Below are 18,276 nucleotides of genomic sequence, written 5' to 3' on the forward strand. Positions count from 1 at the left end.
AGGTGCATGAGGCCTGTTAGACAGAAGCATTAACCACAGTCCCTGCAAGCAAAACACAATCCTTCAGCTCCCCAAACAAGACCGCTGAGGATTCGCTCCGACTCCATCGCTCATACCCATGGAGACCAGGTGACTCATGGCGGTTAAGACTCTAGTTGTGTCGGGATGGAGGATGGATGAGAGGAACAGAGAGCTCCCTGGAGGCCTCAGCTCAGGGGGGTTTCTTGTTTCTGTGTCACTGGTCAGGAGGAAGCTGTCAACTGAGGAAGGAGGCCAATAAGTTAAAAAAAAAAGGGTAAAAAGCAGAGGAAGAGAGTGGAGGTTTCCACACGGGACTGAAGGCACTGCTCTTTCTGCTTTCTCTGTATGAGTTTAACAAGTTCTCCTCCTGTCCTGTGGCAATGAAGAAGATTTCTGTTTCCAAAAACAACTCAGGAATTTTCTTTCTTGATGCAGTGCATTCATACCTTAGCTAGTAAAACTACAGCATAACAGTGAGACCAGAATTTAGTTACCTTTTTTTAATTGTGACAACTATGGGGGCTGAAAAGACTGTATGAACCAACACTTAAGAGCTACGAGAACGCTGGTATAGAGAGTCTGTGGTGTTTGTGGAAAGCATGTTTAAAAGCAGTTAGTGAATCATATCCTGATGTGATGTAGTGTCATCTAAAGACTAAAGACAGAATATTATGCAGCTGAACAGCTGATCTCAAAGCAAGGCAACATCAGCTCATGGCTCAGTCGTCTATGCATCCAATCCAAACTGAATACAAGGCTTCACACCTTTAAGCCACTCTAGCCTGTCCACAGTCTGCTTTGCAGCCCACCACCCAGCTCCTCCTCTTCATGCTGTCTGTGAGTTACTCAGTATTTTATGCTTAATATTGGGCATGCTGTCAAATATAAATTACTGTCAGTGGAAATACTCCTCTTTTGTTTTCAGTGGTTTGGACTGTATTGCTGAGACTCAAACAGCGATATCAGATTCTTTTTGAAAAAAGGTAACTGATGGCTGGGTTAATGAAGACAGGATGGTCAGACAGGATCATTAAGCTGAAGATGTTCAGCTCCTTGTCAATGATAATGAGACAGAGTGTGGCTCTGCTGAGGATTCCTCAGCTCTCGGATTTCTCATGTGTTTTCCACTATGTGTTGTCATCTTCTGGGAGCATCCAGAGAAAACCCACCACCAAAGTGTTTGTAAGCAGAATGGAGTTAACGGACAATCAGAGAGCACTTTAATTAGCGGTTGACTCGTTTCTGCAGCAGACTTTCTGTTCGACAGCTGTGTATTCATTAGCTATCGGGGTAATCACTTCACACCGGCTGCCTAAATAACCTCGGCAGCGCTTCAGTCCCGGAGGAGCACGTTACAAGGGTGGTCTCGCTGCTAATTGGCCCTTTTATGGAGAACCTGGTGCTGCAGGACCCGATAAAGATCAGGTCGTTTTGGCTTCAGCCTGCTGGGTTCTAATGTGTTTAGCTCGAGGGAGGGTAACGCAGGTCCAGAAGCTGGTTGAGATTCTATGAGATGCCCTGAAGGCTCTATTGAGCCGTCTGTTGGACACTTCAGTTTAACTATTGCAATCAATGACTTCACAAACAAAGTACAAACATAAAACTCAGATTTTAGTTTGTACTACTTTAGTAAAAACACCCACATGAGACACACTATAAATCACATTATGTTAGATTCAGCTCATTGTCATTGTGTGCGCAAGGCACACAACAAAATGATAGTTCCAGATCACTCATCCAGAGGCGAGCATCTGTGGTCATGCAGCCAGAGACTGTTAGGCAATGTGGTTTAAGTGTCTTGCCCAAGGACACAACGCAGCGCAGGGACAGGGGCTCAAACCAGCAACCCTCCGGCTGCAAGGCAAACACCTACCCACTGCGCCACTGCCACTAATTATAATAAGTTAATTGTTATAACTCATCATTTATAGGTCAGGCTGTTTTTCCCATTTTATCCAGTATAGATAAAGTTACTTCATTATTAATTTATCCATTTGCTAATTGGGCAACTGGAGTATCTGCATGTCTGCACGTTCCCACCATGAAGCATGAAGGAGGAGCTGTGAAAGTGCAGCAACACTATGCAGAGTAACACCATCCCATCGGGTCTCAGCTGAGCAGGACCGCCATTAATTTTTCAGTACAATGAGCCAAAACGCCTCCAGACTCTTGACGGCAGTTTGACCAAGAAGCAGAACGATGGCGAGCTGCATCAGAACCTACACCCAGCTGACGTGGTCTGGTGACCTGATGAAGCTGACTGAAGGATGGAGAGTTAAAAAAAAATCTGAGAAAAGGGACGACTCTGAAAAATCAAGCTTCATTTGTTTGTAAATGCCATATAATGAGTTACATGGATCTTCTGATGGGTGGGATTTCTATAGTTTTCTTTCCCCATAAATGGATAATCTATACCTAGATAGCTGATGTTATTTTGAGGAATTGATATTTAGGAGGATATTGTCAGGAAAATGCCTGGAAAGCTCAGGAAGGGCATCTGGCATAAATCCATCTGCTGTGTCAAACCCTTGTGGATTAAATAAGCAGCTCAAGTCTGGAAAATGTAACATCTTCAAAATGCAGCGTTACCAGCTGTTCCACCTCTGGAAAAGTCACAACTAAAATTTATTAGTAGTGAGTTACAAAAGACTTCCTTGGAAATGTTACTGGAATTTAGAAATAAATACCAACTGCATATGAGGAACTTACAAACTTGGAACTTGGAAAGTTTGAAAGAAATTAGAGAAATAAAAAAATCATCAGTTCTTCCCACCCTAAAATAATCAAAATCCTCCTTACAGCAGCAGATGCACTGAATCCAGAGCACGGGCTTTCACACATTCACTGATTCCCCTTATAAACTGCCAAATACAGTATATAAGATGCTTGAAGGCTGCCTCGTTGTCTCTTGGAGTGTCTGTGAGTGAATGTGTCTTACTGTGTAACTGCAGTGGTTTGTCACAGTGTGTGAGCTGTGGTGTCGCTCAGTCTGACTCTCACTGAGCCATTAAATTGATTGAATAGCTGAAGGAGAAACAGGGTGAACGGATACCTGCCTCTCAGGGAGCTTTCTCCTTCAGGACGGTGTTTCACTGCCAGAGGAGTCAAACTGCCTCCAACCACACAGCAACACTTTTTACCTGCAAATTAAATATTAACGGGATCTACTGTAGCTGCTCCAACAGCAGGAAAACTGCATGAGAGCTGCTTTAGAAGTTTCTAAATGCACAGTGTCATATGACCAGGAGCTACAAATCAGGCATCAAACATTAAACCCACCTGCCGAGTCCTCTGGATTCCACTGTGCTCTAAAGGTGTCTGTGGTGTGTCTGTGGTGTAAGGTGTCTGTGGTGTAAGGCATTAGCTCCCATAGAATGAACTGGTTTTTCCAGCACATCCAACAGGTGCTTGCTTGGATTAAGGTCTGAGGAAAACACTTCCTGAACAATGAATGGAGCATTATCCTGCTGAAAGAGGCCCCTGCCATCAAGGAAGGCGTGTCTGTGGTCTGCAGCGAGGACCACAGCAGCTCCTTCCCAGCAGGAAAAAAGATCTGACTCATTAGGAACCTTCATCAGTCTGTCTGAGAGTGATCGCAGTCGCTTCGTGATCACAAGCTGTCACTCAGAGGTTCAGAGTGGTGCACGCTCAGACTCTGGGCCACCAGCTGTTTGCAGCAACTATTTGTGATGTGAAAAAATTCACTGCAATCAGCAGGTGACCACCAATGTTTTTGTTTTTTTCCTGGCCACATGAAGGTTGCCGTCTTTTTTTATAGTGCGATTGAGCCGTTATTAGCACAGGCTCCACAGGCTGTGGCTCAGACCCCCAGTATCCCCAGCCCCACTCCCAGGTTGGGTTCAGTGGTGGGGACCCCATGAAGCCTGTCCCTGGAGAGGTGACAGTGTAGTTGCACAACTCTGCATTATTCAAAGGTTAATATCATTAATCAGAAATGGGACTGGTTTTCCTTTTTAAATCCTCCATCTGGGTTTACAACAGAAACAGTCAGTGGACGTCACACTTCAAATACTCACTCTCAGAAAACAGAACGCTCAATATGAATTATTCCTTTAATAGATGCGCATTAAAGTCAGCAAACACAACTCCATTTAAAACACACTAACGCACACCGGAAACAAACACACCAGTGTGTGTGAACGTTATTTTGCAGCTTCTGCTGCTGCTCAGAGACAAATACTTCAGAGGACAGCAGCTCACCTGTCGACCGTCGATGGCTCCTCTCATCTCTTTGAACGTGGCCTCGAACTCACCGATGTAGTCATGCTTCCCATTTGAGTCCCAGTCCCATACGGTGCACTGAGCGGACAAAAAAACAGAAACACATTCAATCTGAATGATCCGAGATCAGATTCCACCTTCATTACGTCCCAGTCTGATGTTTACAGTAATAAGTTTCATTAACAGGGATCAGGTTATGCCCCGATGCCTCTGTTTGTCCTCAGACTTTGTGTGCTGGTATTGAAGACAAAGCTCATTTACCAAAATAACCCTCAAAGCTTCTCTCCTTTAATTAATTGGAGGCTTTGCCTTGAATTGAGGGAGATTTTTTTTGTTGTTTTGTTCTTGTTGTTTTTAGGTCGCAGCTTGTTCAGCAAATTCAAACAAGGAAAACACTGAGCCCAGAGCTGAAGTATGAGCTGACAAAGGTTTGTAGACAACTCCAGCTGGCTGTGTTCTTCATAAGAGGGAAGGTTTGTCACAGCCTCTACACCAAGTATCACACATTAGCATATTTCTGGCTTGTTTTTCCTGTTAATGTGTCGACCTGTTCTCTCTGGGGGACCAAATGTTAGTCTGGTGCAACCGTTAAAAACCACAAACATTCAAAATGTTTGTTTTCAATTGAACTGAAAGGTCAGGGTTCAGGTTGCCAGTGATCCGGTGGATGTTAAAGCTCCAGTCTAGTTTGCCCCTTTCAAAGTTTGCTGTCCTCGAGCAAAGAAGCTCCTGATTCAGCTGCATTTTGTGGGAAGATGCAAAGAAAAATACGTGTTGTTGACATACTGAAATTACTCTTATTTGAACACCTGCCAAACGGCTTATAATGTCAAGGTTCTGCCAAAGAAAACTGCCAAATATTCATAATGAAAAATCTGCTTCAAGGGAATTCCCAAAGAATCCCCCATCAGGGAGCTTAGTTCATGAACTATGAAGATACCTGACCACATATTAAAGGAGGACTACAGCAGAAAAACAGAAGGTGTAGAAGACAGAAAGATATTCAGGAGAATTCATCCATGTTTCCATCTGAATTATATGAGCTAATTCTGAGACACTGCAACTGTAAAACAAAAGAAACGTTGACTTAAACACAAAGTTAAATTTAACAGATGCCGCAGCGGTTTGGTGATATGATGAAAACAGACGCTCATGCTCATTAATATGTAAATCTGGAGCGTCACTGTTAGGATATGAAATAAAAATGAGGATGTGTCGAGCCCGAGCTAAACCGCACTGTCCTGCACTTCAAAGAGAAGCCCAGCTGGAGGCTCTGTCCACACGATGAGTCCTCCCAGCGGAGCGAGTGGACAGCTCCGACTGGCAGCACCAGGACCAGAACGAGCAACAGGAAGTAAACGAAAAGAGACGGAGGACTGAATCCAGGACAGTTTGACAGCGCTCATGAAAAATAGATCGGAGGAGGTGAAGAGGAGCGCTGACAGTCTGTGAGCTGGAGAGGAAGAGCACGACTGCATGAATTTACAAACACACACACACACACACACACACACACACACACACACACACACACACACACACACACACACACACACAGTGAGAGAGTCTCCTGTTCCAGTTCTACTCTGCTGGTTTAATCTTTTCATATATTCATGCAGGAGAACAAGTGGGCCATTTATGGTGCATCCATCTATCTTTGTGAGGACCAATTAGAGTTCTATGAGGACAAACAGAAGGAAAAGTCAATTGTTTTATGAGTGCATATTCAGAGGGATTACACTGAAACTTTCATGTAAACCTGGAAATATTCACAGTTTGAGGATTTTATAAAGTTCTGACATGTAAAATGTCTCAAACTGAAGCAGATTAGTGGTGTTAATCATGATTGCTACAAAGGTCAGACCTGCTTCAGTTGCTTGCTTCCACTGAACCAGCATTCAGGTGACTACTACTGCAGCTGTTGTTCACCATGTGCCTCAAGTTTCCAGCAGAAAGCTGCTGCCTAATACCAGATTTATGGATCCTTTAGTGCTCTGGCTGGATCTTTGGTAAGATTTGATATCTTTATAAGATCCCTGTCATACAGTGAATGTAATGAAAAAATTGCATGAATCTTAGTGTATGTAGGCACCTTAGACCTGCTGAGCAAGCTGAAGCACGTGGACTCAAAGGTTCAGCCAGTGCATCAAATAGAGCCATTTTGTTGTATATGCAAATCAGAGGGGACCAGAATGGACACCATCTGAACCTCAGCTATGCCTAAAAGTACTGTAACATCATGAGCAGAATCAGTGATGGGGGGGAGGGTGCTGCATTCGAAGGCAAAGGACTTGGAAGTCCAAACAGACCTACAGGGGAAGTCCGAGCTGATGTGTGAGATTGAGAGATCCCATGACATATAGTCTGGACCGGACTTTATTCCACTGTAGCGTTGTCTGAGTGAGTGACAGTTCTTTCGCATTTGTGTTGGGTTTTTAACACTAAAACGTGTGGTTGTGTTCCCCGAGTCAGGTTGGGTTAGGTTGGGTTGGGTTGGGTTAGGTTAGGTTAAGGTAAGGTTAGGTTGGGTTAGGTTAGGTTAGGTTGGGTTGGGTTAGGTTGGGTTAAGGTTAGGTTAGGTTAGGTTAAGGTTAGGTTAGGTTAGGTTAGGTTAGGTTAGGTTAGGTTAGGTTAGGTTAGGTTAGGTTAGGTTTGTTTGGGTTGGGTTAGGTTAGGTTAGGTTGGGTTAAGGTTAGGTTGGGTTAGGTTAGGTTGGGTTAAGGTGATGCCCTGGGATGAACATTTTGATCAGGCAGACCAAAAATGGGTACCACCATCATCATCAGATCAGGAACATCCTCAGAAACAAGGACAAACACTCCTGTGGGCTCAGCACATTTCACCGTGGATGACTGTGGAAAAGTCTGATGGATCCTGGTGAGGGATTGGTGTTAGAAACACAAGGAGAGCAACAGGACAGGGTGAAAGATACCATAGTAGAGCAAACCCACACAGAGATTCAAGCACGAGCCAAAAGAAGTAACTCCCCATCCTTCAGAGAGATGCTCCACCCTCTGTTTTGATCTTCCTGGAGAAGAATTCATGGCAGCAGATAATGAGCCAAAACATTCATTAAAGCTTTGAAGAACTACTTGACTTTGGTAAAAACATGTGTCCATGTTTACTGAAGGGTTGGGGCACGAACATCTGGAGTCAAGTGTGAATAAATCTGCATCTGTTTTTATATGCAAGCATTGCTGGGAGTGATTATCTCTGGATGTAAATTTGTGCATGTATGCGTGTGTCCTTCCCTCCTCATTATACTGAACATCAGGAGCAGCAGCAGAGATGGCAGCAGCTGTGTAAAAGCCTCCTCTTCACACAAATTAGCAGAGCCATGCGGGATTAAAGGGAAGAAAAGGGATTGCAGTGGCTTTCTATTCATCCACCTGAGAAGCAGCACGCTGAGAGTTTTAATGAGCTGTCACACTCACAGCTTCATTCACTCAGCTACATTAGCAGCTCAGAGGATTCATCACCGAAACCCTCAAACCTGTGATGTTCTGTCTCACCTTTAACGTCAGTAATCAGGAGCCGGTGTCACATAACGCTGATGCGGGGAGCCTTTGGAAGCTGTGACTGCTCAGCGCTTCCTTTCTTAGCCTGCTGATATTAAATGTTTTGCTCTTAAGTTTGGAGTTCACAGGTGACTTTTTTTCCCTTTCTTCAGCATTTTTGATCATTTGCTACTTTATTGTTGCTTTTATGTTTGAGATACATAAAAGGAATCATACTGTGATTCTTCTGTGCACCTCAGGAGCTTTCAGTGTTTAAAATTCAACATCCATATTAACAGTAATGTAGATTTAATTATTTCATTTTTGTTCCTATTTGTTAAAAACAATTTTTTTTACTATGAAAATAGAGCAGACAATGTCCAAATAATCATAGAGTTATTAAGACTTTGGCTCCAGTAATAAACAATACTGTGCAAAAGTCTTTAGCCGCCTCTCACAGCTTAATAAGTGCAGCAGTTTATGGAACTATGTGCAAACATACATAGAAACACAGCATAAAAGGCAAAAACAGAGTTTGAATCTTGTCATGCTGAAAAATGAAGCTGCTGCCGATCAGATCTTTGGTGATGATGGTGCACGGAGGATCAAAACCTGATGGTGCTTTTCTGAGGTCATGAGGTCATCAGTTTTGATCTCCAACACAACCGGCTGAGGTGCAGCCCAAACCATGACACTCACTGTTGGACCTCTCCTGACCTCCTTTGTACACACTGATGAGGATTTAAACCAATCAGCCTGTCCTCTTTGTTTCCCTTCCTTTAGAATGGCTTCCTGATAGCTGCCCTTCCACTGAGACCATTTCTGGTGAGGCTTCAGTGAAGAGCAGATGAATCAGCTGAAGGTCCAGATGCATCTCTCAGGTCCTGTTTCAGGTCTTTGCTGGATTTGTTCCTGTTTCTGAAGAGCAGGACTTTCAGGTCTTGTTCCTCTGCTGTACTTTTAGGCCTCACACTTCTTCTTCTGTCCTCCATGTGTCCAGTTTCCTCAGATTTTTTGAAGCACACTGCTAAGTTTGCAGCTGACACCTCTCTGGGAATCACCTTGTTGGTGCAAAAATCCTATTTTATGCTGTCAGACTGTGCTATCGTTAACATTTTTCATAGATTCAATAGAAGGAACCAGTAAAATGATGTGCTTCTGTGGCAGGCTGTAAAAAAGTGCCTAAAGGTACAATTTAAAACTGGTTCTTTGCTAAGTTTTCTGTTGTGTGCCGACACAGCGCCGGTTGATCCCTCGAGTTAGGAGCCTTTTTATGCTTGAATGATTCATACATCAATGTGAAGCAGAAAAAAAAATGATGATTTGATCTTAGAGCTCAGCCTGTCACAATGGCACCGTGTGTTTGAACCACTGCCTGCTGTGTGTCTCCAACCTGATGCCTGTTCTTCTGTCTTTTGGCTAAAGAGACTAAAAAGTAATTAGCAGGAAATTAGGTCGATCAGTGAGCTGTTGTGTGCCTGCATCATACTGTTAACCTACCAGCCCCAGTACCTTCCCACTCTAGCTGTACAGCAAACAATGACAGCAGTGAACTTTCAGATATCTCTGAGCTTCGTCCCTGTGTTTGGAGCTATGAGATACTGAAGCTCTGTGTAACCTGCTCTTGTCCCGTGAACCTCCCTCACCTCCGTCCTCATGTCTCAGAAACAACCTCCCCGTTGGAAAAATTAAAAAATAAAAACATTAATATCAGAGCGGTGTTTTAATTTGAGAGGTTTTCTCCTCTGTGATGGATGTGAAGCTGCAGTAACTGGCCTCTGTGTTAAATTAGCTTCCATAAGCAGCAGGTCTTCACCCTGAAGCAGAGCAATATGCGCATGAAGAATACAGCCTGCTTCAATCTGCTAAAGCCGCTGATGACAGTTATTAATCACCTTTATTTGTCTCACTTCAGGAAACCACTAAGTGACACCCAGCAGCTGCAAAGTCTGCTTCAGTCTGATCCCCATTTAATAAAGTCCTTCACAATTCATCCCTATTCATTTACCACGCGCAGCTTTAACCTGACATCCAAAGTTTCCCTGATGAAAATGTCCCCATATTATAGATAACAAACCTCCATTCAGGCAGGATTTATATCAGCAGGTGATTTTTAATATTACCTGTCCTGTTTGCTGATGTGAGTGTGTGTGAGTTATTCTCAGCTCCTCACCAGCAGTAAGGATTACAGCTCAGAGTACCTCCTGTGTCTTTATGGCTCCAGGGATTAGTGGCAGATTGTGTATGTTTGCTGACTTATTTTTGCATTTTTTATGTATTTTTGTTGATCAATCTTAGTGTGATTTACTAGTGCAAAAACTATTCTGGTGCTTATTTGCATGTTTTGTTTTTTTTTAACTCCTGTGTGTGCTGAACCTCTGTATCAGACGTGGTAACAAAAAACTAGATGCCTAATCTGAACTTACTGGCTCTCTTCCTAATTCAAATAAATGAAATGGAGCACACGAGGCGCCATCATTGAAGGGTTCAGCATCGTGTCCAAACAAGTGAGGACAGCAGGAGCTGACGGAGATTAAACTGCCAGCCCTGAAATCAGCAGAAAGCCCGCTGTACCACCTGAGCCACAGTTCCCTCTGCTTGTCTTAACTGGACCATCATTATGTCCAGCAGTAATTTCTAAAGCCACAGTTATAATATTTGCTTATCTGTGATTGGAGGGAACACCTTAAGGAGACACTGTGCTTATAAAAACGCTCTAGCTTGTAATTCTATACGTCATCCATGTTACTCACTCAGTGCCTGCAGGCACAGAGAGGCAGAAGCCCCTCCCACATGATTTCTGGATTGTGATTGTATGTTCAAAAAAAAAGAAAAAGGAGGGAGGTAATACTCAGGGAGGAAAATTATCTAATGTTGTAAATTTAGTTTATATATATATAAATAAATGTACATGAAAACTCACAGAATAACAGGTTCAAACATCTCACCAAGGAGGCGTCCAGGTAGCATCTTAGTCAGATGCTGACTCTCCACTGGCTCGTATCAGTGTGGAAGAGCAGAGGCTCTACTCTGATTTTATGAGATTAAAATCAGAAATTGACTTCAAAAACTACAAGATGTAAACTTTAACATTATACCACGTTACAAAATTGCATTACAGGTTTACAAGTCTAGTAATAAAAGTCCTCCTGGAGATTTTCTGCAGGGATTCACATGGAAAACAAATTTCTGGATGTATGGAATAATATCAAACTCTGGAAACACGGGCTGCCCTCAGGTCCCTCCATCAGTCTGCAAATTCATCATTTCCTCTGATCCGTTTCACCTCCGGACTTCCTGCTGTCCTGCTGCTGATCATTTCACCAGAGGTCACTGACTCCCTCAGACCTCATCTCTGTGCTGCTGACAGGGGGTCCAACCTCTGGCTCTTGTGACTGATTGAAGGGAATTCGGGTCAAAATCAGCAGATAGTGAATAGCGGATAGGATGAGTGATGATGGATGCGTTCCTCTGGGGTCCCTCAGCTGTCAGGTGAAAACCTCCCATCTCTGGGACAAATTTGTTGGTCCTGTTTCTGAGCTGTTCTGACGGATGCTGCAGGTCCAGGTTAAAAAGAACAGAAAATATCCAAAGACGCACGGAGGCTCACTCTTCCGCTTCACTAAAAAGAAAAGTTTTGATTCACTGCTGTCAAAGGCTTGACTGGCTCCTGCAGCCAATCAGACGCCCGCATTTAGACTGGAGCCACAACATCCATCGACTGACACAAGAGACACAAGATTGTGTGTGCTTGTAAATTGTGAGGACACAAAGGGTGTGTAACAGGTCACAGTAAAGGGACAAAACCTGACCTTTGGTTGTTTTCAGAGCAGGTGATTTACTGCCAAACAGGAGAGCTTCTACTACTTTACACCTTTGACCTTTCTTAAAATGATGCTCTTTTGACTTTCAGAGGGAGGAAACTGTCTGCACAGTATTTGGTTTTAAAGCTTTTGTTAAAGTTGCCAGGAAGTGAACACAAGTCAGTGTAAGGTCTCTGGAAGAGATCTAAATGGCACAGTGGTTAGCGCTCTCAGCTCACAGTGAGAAGTTGCTGGTTCAAATCCTGGCAGCAATCTTTCTGCATTGAGTTTGCATGTTCTCGTGTGTGTGTGTGTGTGTGTGTGTGTGTGTACCTGCAGTTTGCGTTCATGGTCTCCGCTGCAGAGCGAGTTGAGGGAAACTTTGAAGGTTTTCCACACAGGATTGAGGTTATTCATGACGGTCTGAGAGAGACAGACAAATACAAGGTCAGGCCTAAAAACAGCTGCTGCTGCGTCTCAGTGGAGCTCGCGCAGAAAGAAGCTGCTCTCAGTCACGTTACAGTCCTTAATGTAAGCTGAGGAAAGTGGCACCAACTCTGAGGGGAGCGGCTGGCTAAAAAGAATAATTTTCCTCTTTTTCCTGGAAATGTGTGTTGTGTCTCTGTGGGTCGTGCTAACAAACACACTCTGCCTGTGTTGCAGATCATAGCTGCAGTCTACAGACAGCTTTCATTTGAGCTGCTTTTTAATTCACTGTTAAGCTTGTTCATCGGGTCGTTTCTTAAAGGAGTCTTTTTGGTATTTTTACCTGTGATGATTTTGTTCACTGTCTCAGTGGCTCCGCCTCCTCGCTGCGTGTCAGAGAGGCTGGAAAGCCATTAAATCAGGGTCATCTTTACTGCTGTTGTGTAATCAAAATGATCTTTTAATACACTTTGTTCGCACACATGGTTCATTTAACAGGTGGCCCACGCCTAATTTTAGTCATAGATGTAAGAGAAAAAGTTTTGCTTCTGCTCCTAACTGATTGGTGGAAACGCTGTCACTGAAATGGCCCACAGCTAGCCAATCAGCTGAAGCCTGCTCACAGCTGACTTTCTGCCTCATAATAACTGTACAGAGGATGAAACAGCTGTCAACATGTTGCTTCAACAACAAAAACAAAAAACAACAAACGGAGCTAAATTTGATAGAAGACGGGAGGATAGAATCAGAGAGGATGTCCCTCCATGTGGTGACAGGAATCCCAGCTGTGCAACTACAGCTAACGAACCTGCAGCTTTGATAAATTACTGCTGCTGTTCTGGAGTTGGTGTTTCTCCAAGAGCTACAGTAACACTCAGAGCTCCACAAAAACACTGCTATAACTTACCAGAGTTTATTTTAAAAAAAAAGGAGAATCGGAGGCAGAGCTCTGTGTGTGTGTGAGTGTGTGTGTGTGTGTGTGTGTGTGTGTGTGTGTGTGTGTGTGTGTGTGTGTGTGTGTGTGTGTGTGTGTGTGTGTGTGTGTGTGTGTTCAGTTGTCCCAGTGTATGCTTTTTCCTAACATTTTATTCTCCTTAATCCCAACAGGCAGGTGGTGGAAAGTGCAAAGTTGGCATGACCCAAAGCAGACACACTGATGGAAGTACAGCAGGCTGAAAATCAGATCATATACCTGCTGGGAATATTCACCAAGCAGCTCATCAATCTAAGCAAAGCTGCAGATCCGCTGAGACTCATAATTTAACATTTTACATGAAGAACAACGTAACTTCTAATGGTTGTATCTGTGTAAGTAGAGGACCTGAGTGTTTGTGTGTAAATGTCCTGTGTGTACCTCGGTTCTGTAGACGAGCTGCAGGGTGGCGTCATCGTTCAGTCTGTGGATCTCCAGAAACGGATCCGATTTACTGAAGAAGTCCTAAAAATTACACACAGTTTACACCAAATAAGACGTTGACATTAACACGAATAAAGATACACAATCAGGGCATTCAGTCTGATCATGAGGCAGCGCCCCCTGGTGTTTATACACACGTGCTTGCTGTTTGTTTCCCTGTGAAAGCTGCACAGACTGTATATAAAAGATGGATGGAGCCACCAGATGGTTTGTGGACATTTTGATTTGGGCATTTTCGCTGTCATCATGTCGGTTTGCTGGAGCCAATTAGCTGTACAGCTAATTAGCTGTACAACAAGACATGTTATCTTCAGATAAGTGCATTTAAATGCTTCAGAAGGCACCAACAACACAACAGAGGTCTAGCATCAGGATCCACCTGTCAGTCAGTGAGGCCACGCCCACAAAACACAAATAATGGTTTTGATTTCAGTGTTGTTTTAAAATCTTTTGTTATTATTATTGTTGTTGTTGTTGTTGTTGTAGTAATATGCAGATCCAGTGCTGGAAAAACGATGCACAGCTGAACTAAATCACAGAAGACGAAGACAAGCTTATTACAAGAGACTCGACACACAAGGGAGGAACACTGAGGGAGGAATAAAGTATGACTAGGAACAAACTAAATAGACTAAAAGGAAAATATGGAACCACATAAATCCTGAACGACCCCGGAACCAAAGAGAATCCTTAACTAACAAAGTCAAAGCTCGGAAAGGCCGGGTCAGCTGACCCAGTACCAGGAAATCCTCATGTTTCTGTCTCTCTGTCTTCCTGTCTCTTTGGGTCATTTTCTGTTTTACTTTGATAGTTGGTTTGGACTTCCTGTCTGTGTGATGGTACTGATTCCTTATTGTTGATCTCGTGTTGTTGGCCTGCTTTAACACTGAGGTCTGCATGTCAGAATTATTAATGGCTTAAAGATGTATGTTGGGAGGTGCTGATGTTATAGAAATGCTTTTAAAGCTTGTTAACGGAGGGCATTATTTTAGACTGTAAATGCAAATGCTGCATCATACTTTCACTTAATAAGTACAGAAACGTCAGTGACGAGCACAAAGACTCACAGACACGTGTGATGTTTACCTTCCAGTCATTAATCTGCTGCTGTGATCTTGTTCAGAGATGCTGTGGTTGCACTTTGATTTGATTGGATGTGTGATGTGTGATACAATGAAAGGCTACAACTAAAGCTGTATAAATGTAAGTGCTGCATAACTCAGGAGCAACATCCAGAGAAGCCACCACTGAAGCACCGGGACCTGCAGTTCCTCTGGGGTCCAGCAGAGGCGCCAGCAGTGAGTCAGTGCCCACAGACTCCCGTGTTGAAACTTTAGAGGAGAAATAAACATGTTTACAGCCTCTTACAGAAACTGTTTGGCCTGTTTGGACACTTTCCTCCTTCAGCTCTGAGTGGGGCGAATTTTCTTCTAACTCTTCCGCCTGAATAACTCAGTGAGGTATGTGGCCACTTGAAGGGTTTTCCAGCTCAGGCAGGTGGAGCATCAGGTAAGCTCATCCAACACTTCAAATCCTCAAATTGGCTGTCTTCGGTTGCTGTGTCCTGTTGTGTGTGTGATGTGTGTGTGCTTTTTAAATGCAGTTATCTGATAAATGTTACCGTCTGCTGCAGGGTTCAGACCATCCAAGAAGACTGTGTTCGGTTTTGGTGAACTTTTATTTTAGGATTAGATTTTATTCTAGATTTGTTTTTACTCTATTACTTAGCACTAATTAGCACCTGCACATCACACCCATACTAATGCAGCTTGCTAAGTAAGCTAACTAGCATTAGTTAATGACTTCACCCTCTTGAGGCTTCAACACAGCAGCAGTGTTAATTTTAACAGCAAATTTTGATTTAGTTTTAGTCATAGTCTTTTGATGAATCATAATTTAGTTTGAATCATAATTTAGTCATCTGAATAGTTTTAGTTTTCGTCGACTAATTAGTGTAAGAATATAATCGACTAAATCTACAGTCTATTCAGTCGACTAAAATATAAAGGGTGTAAAATGTAAATGCTTTTTCTTCAGTTCCCTTGAATTAGTCATTATACACACGTACACAAAATTAAACATTTATTAAAAGTTATATAATAAAGTTATTATAATATTGTTAATGCTTGAAAGACAATACAGACACAAACATATTGAACAACATCTTTATTTACCCGACCTTGTTTGAGCATAACAATAAAATATTGATGAGTAGGCCTGCACTGCTTAAAAAATTCACAGGTTAGTTTGGCCCTCCCAGGTTTAGAGCAACTGTACATTTGATTGAATGTTTCTCCCAACCTGTCCCGCCAGTTCTGATTGGATGTGGTCCCCACCAAGCATTTTCGTCTCATTTTCATTCGTTGATGAACGTGTCAATTAATTTCATTATTGTTTTTATCATTTCAGGTCGTTTTTATTTAGTTATCGTCTCGTTTTCGTCATGAAATAAGGGGTCGTTTACAAAAACTATGATGAAAATAGTTCGTCAACAAAACTAAAACTGCACAGCAGCAGCCAAAACACTGAAGCTTTGTCTTCATAATTTGAGTCCATTAACTTCACTGTTAATGAAAGGTAACAAAGCTTTGCCACAGATTTGGTATTGATTTTGGATTAATGAGTCAGGACCATGTAGATGTTTAGACATGGATGGGTGGCTGAAGGGGCCGGTCAGGCACAGGCCCGGGGCCCAAAGGACCCTCTGCTGGAAGCAGCAGTTAACAGTTCTTCAAATGACCACAAAGAGATGGGAAATGTATACCCAAAATCACTGAAAAGAACTGAAAAGTAACATTCATTATGTTGCTGAATAAAAATAAACATGAGACAGACAGATTTTTAGTGGAGGGGGGCAGCGATGAGGGGTAACTGGGAGTCTTTGGGTGACAGATGCTGTCTTTACCTTATCGTCCAGCTTCCTGGCGCTGAAGGAGAGCTCGATGTAGTCATCGTTGCCCGTCAGCTCCTCTGCTGTGATCTGAAAACACACACACACACACACATTTCTTTGATAAGGGGCTCATTGTAAAGCAAGGGCACCGCCATTAGCTCCACAACAAACACTGAATATTCAGATCAGATTCCTTGAGATCAAACGAGCCAACCTGCTCAGGGAGCTCCTCCGGAACAATGAGCAACTTTTAGCTTCAAAGTCCGTGCAAATGTAAAGCAAAGGGCTCAAAGTGCTCAGTCAGGTTAACGGGAAAACTGAGGGCACTGCTGCAGAAGAAAAAGCACAAGGGGAACAAAAACTCTGCAGACACATTCGTCTTTTAACGATGTTCTCCTGTTTAAATATCTACAGAGACACAAGAAAACTTCTGCAGGTTAAAGCCATTACTTCCAGCCATTCCTGATGGCGGCAGTGTTGTCTCACTGTTCCGCTGTCTGAACTGAGATGCAGTTACACAGAAGTGTGTCTGTTTGGCCTGTCGTCACAGTCACACAATCACACCCTCACAACAGCAGAGGGTTTTGATGACCGCAGGCACAGAAAAGCTAGAGGCAGCTTCAGGTTCTAAGAAATTAAACAAAGTGTATAAACCTGCGTTCCTTCTGATCACCAGCAGGGGGCGACTCCAATGGTTGTATAAAAGTCTGTCTTTTGATCTGTGACCTCTCGTATAAGTTAACTGTCTCAATCGCTAGTTCTGTGTGGAGTTTGCACGTTCTCCCCGTGTCTGCGTGGGTTTCCTCCCACAGTCCAAAGACATGCACTTACTGGGGTTAGGTTAGTTGGTCACTCTAAATTGCCCACAGTTGTGAATGTGAGTGTGAATGGTTGTCTGTTTCTCTGTGTTGGTCTTGCGACAGGCTGGCGACCTGTACAGGGTGTACCCTGCCTCTCGCCCTATGTCAGCTGGCTCCAGCCCCCCCGCAACCTTGAACAGGATAAGCGGAAGAGAATGGATGGCAACATATCTCAGCATGTAGCACTTCCCTCATTAAGTGCTGCAGTAATTTCATAGTTTGTCCACCAGAGCGACTCCAACTCAATCGTTTACGATACAGCTGATCAGACAGTGGGCGGGCTCAATTGATGTCATGGTCTCAGGGTTTTGTGGGGTTTTTGAGTTTTAGATTCCTGTTTGGTTTTCATTATTATTCCACTCGTATTAATCTTTGGTTTTTGTTGTAGTTTTGAATCTTGGCTCCAGTTTGACTGACGTGGAGTTTTACCCAGAGTTCCTGTTTGTGCCTCGTGTGTGTTGGTCTTCATGTCCGGGTATTAGTTGTCTTTTGGTCACTCGCATAGCCAGGCTTTCTAAAACATCCAGTCAGTGATGATGATGATGTTAACGCTCTCTGCTTCAGTCTCTGTGCACACTCGCATGAAAAGGAGTGTTTGGTGGTGATTTTTCCTCTTCTTCTCAGCACCTGCTTCAGTCAGACACATTATCAGAGGAACTGGTGATAAAGATCCAAAAAGTAAAATGGCAAAGGACAGCACTGGTCCTGCAAGCAATCTGATTCAATTCAATTTTATTTCTATAGCACCAGTTCATAAACACTGTCACCCCCAGGTGCTGTGCACTGGAAGGTGAAGACCCTCCCACATTAGAGAGAAAACCCCAATCTGAGCACAGTCTGCTCCAGACCAGGTGATGTGTTCCCACGGTGAGTTAGCCAGCTAAGAAGAGAGTCACTGACTTTAACATGGCTCACTAACCTTATAATCGTGCTTCACAGCATTGCCCATGCTTTCCTTTGAAGGTTAGCTTCCTACAGTGTTCCCGTTTTTCCCTCCTCAGTGACTGTCTGCACCACCTTTGCTGTCTCCACCTGTCTGAGCCATTTTCACCTGCTGATGATTCAGAGTATGTAAAGCCGTCTGTTCCCTCCTTTCTCTGTCGGAGTCTCCGGGTTC

The 18,276-nt window shown here is 43.3% G+C and overlaps 1 protein-coding gene across 1 annotated transcript in view; it reads right to left on the minus strand.

Moving 5' to 3' along the window:
- Positions 1 to 18,276, minus strand: part of cpne4a (copine IVa) — a 100,346-nt gene that overhangs the window by 31,013 nt on the left and 51,057 nt on the right. Inside the window, exons 5-8 of the mRNA XM_030749479.1 lie at positions 16,312 to 16,386; positions 13,344 to 13,427; positions 11,897 to 11,986; positions 4,243 to 4,341 (exon numbers count right to left, since the gene is read on the minus strand). Of these exons, the coding sequence (XP_030605339.1) occupies positions 4,243 to 4,341; positions 11,897 to 11,986; positions 13,344 to 13,427; positions 16,312 to 16,386 (348 nt within the window). The remainder of the gene's footprint in view (positions 1 to 4,242; positions 4,342 to 11,896; positions 11,987 to 13,343; positions 13,428 to 16,311; positions 16,387 to 18,276) is intronic.

This window comes from Archocentrus centrarchus, chromosome 16, assembly GCF_007364275.1.
Source record: "Archocentrus centrarchus isolate MPI-CPG fArcCen1 chromosome 16, fArcCen1, whole genome shotgun sequence".
NCBI lineage: Eukaryota > Metazoa > Chordata > Actinopteri > Cichliformes > Cichlidae > Archocentrus > Archocentrus centrarchus.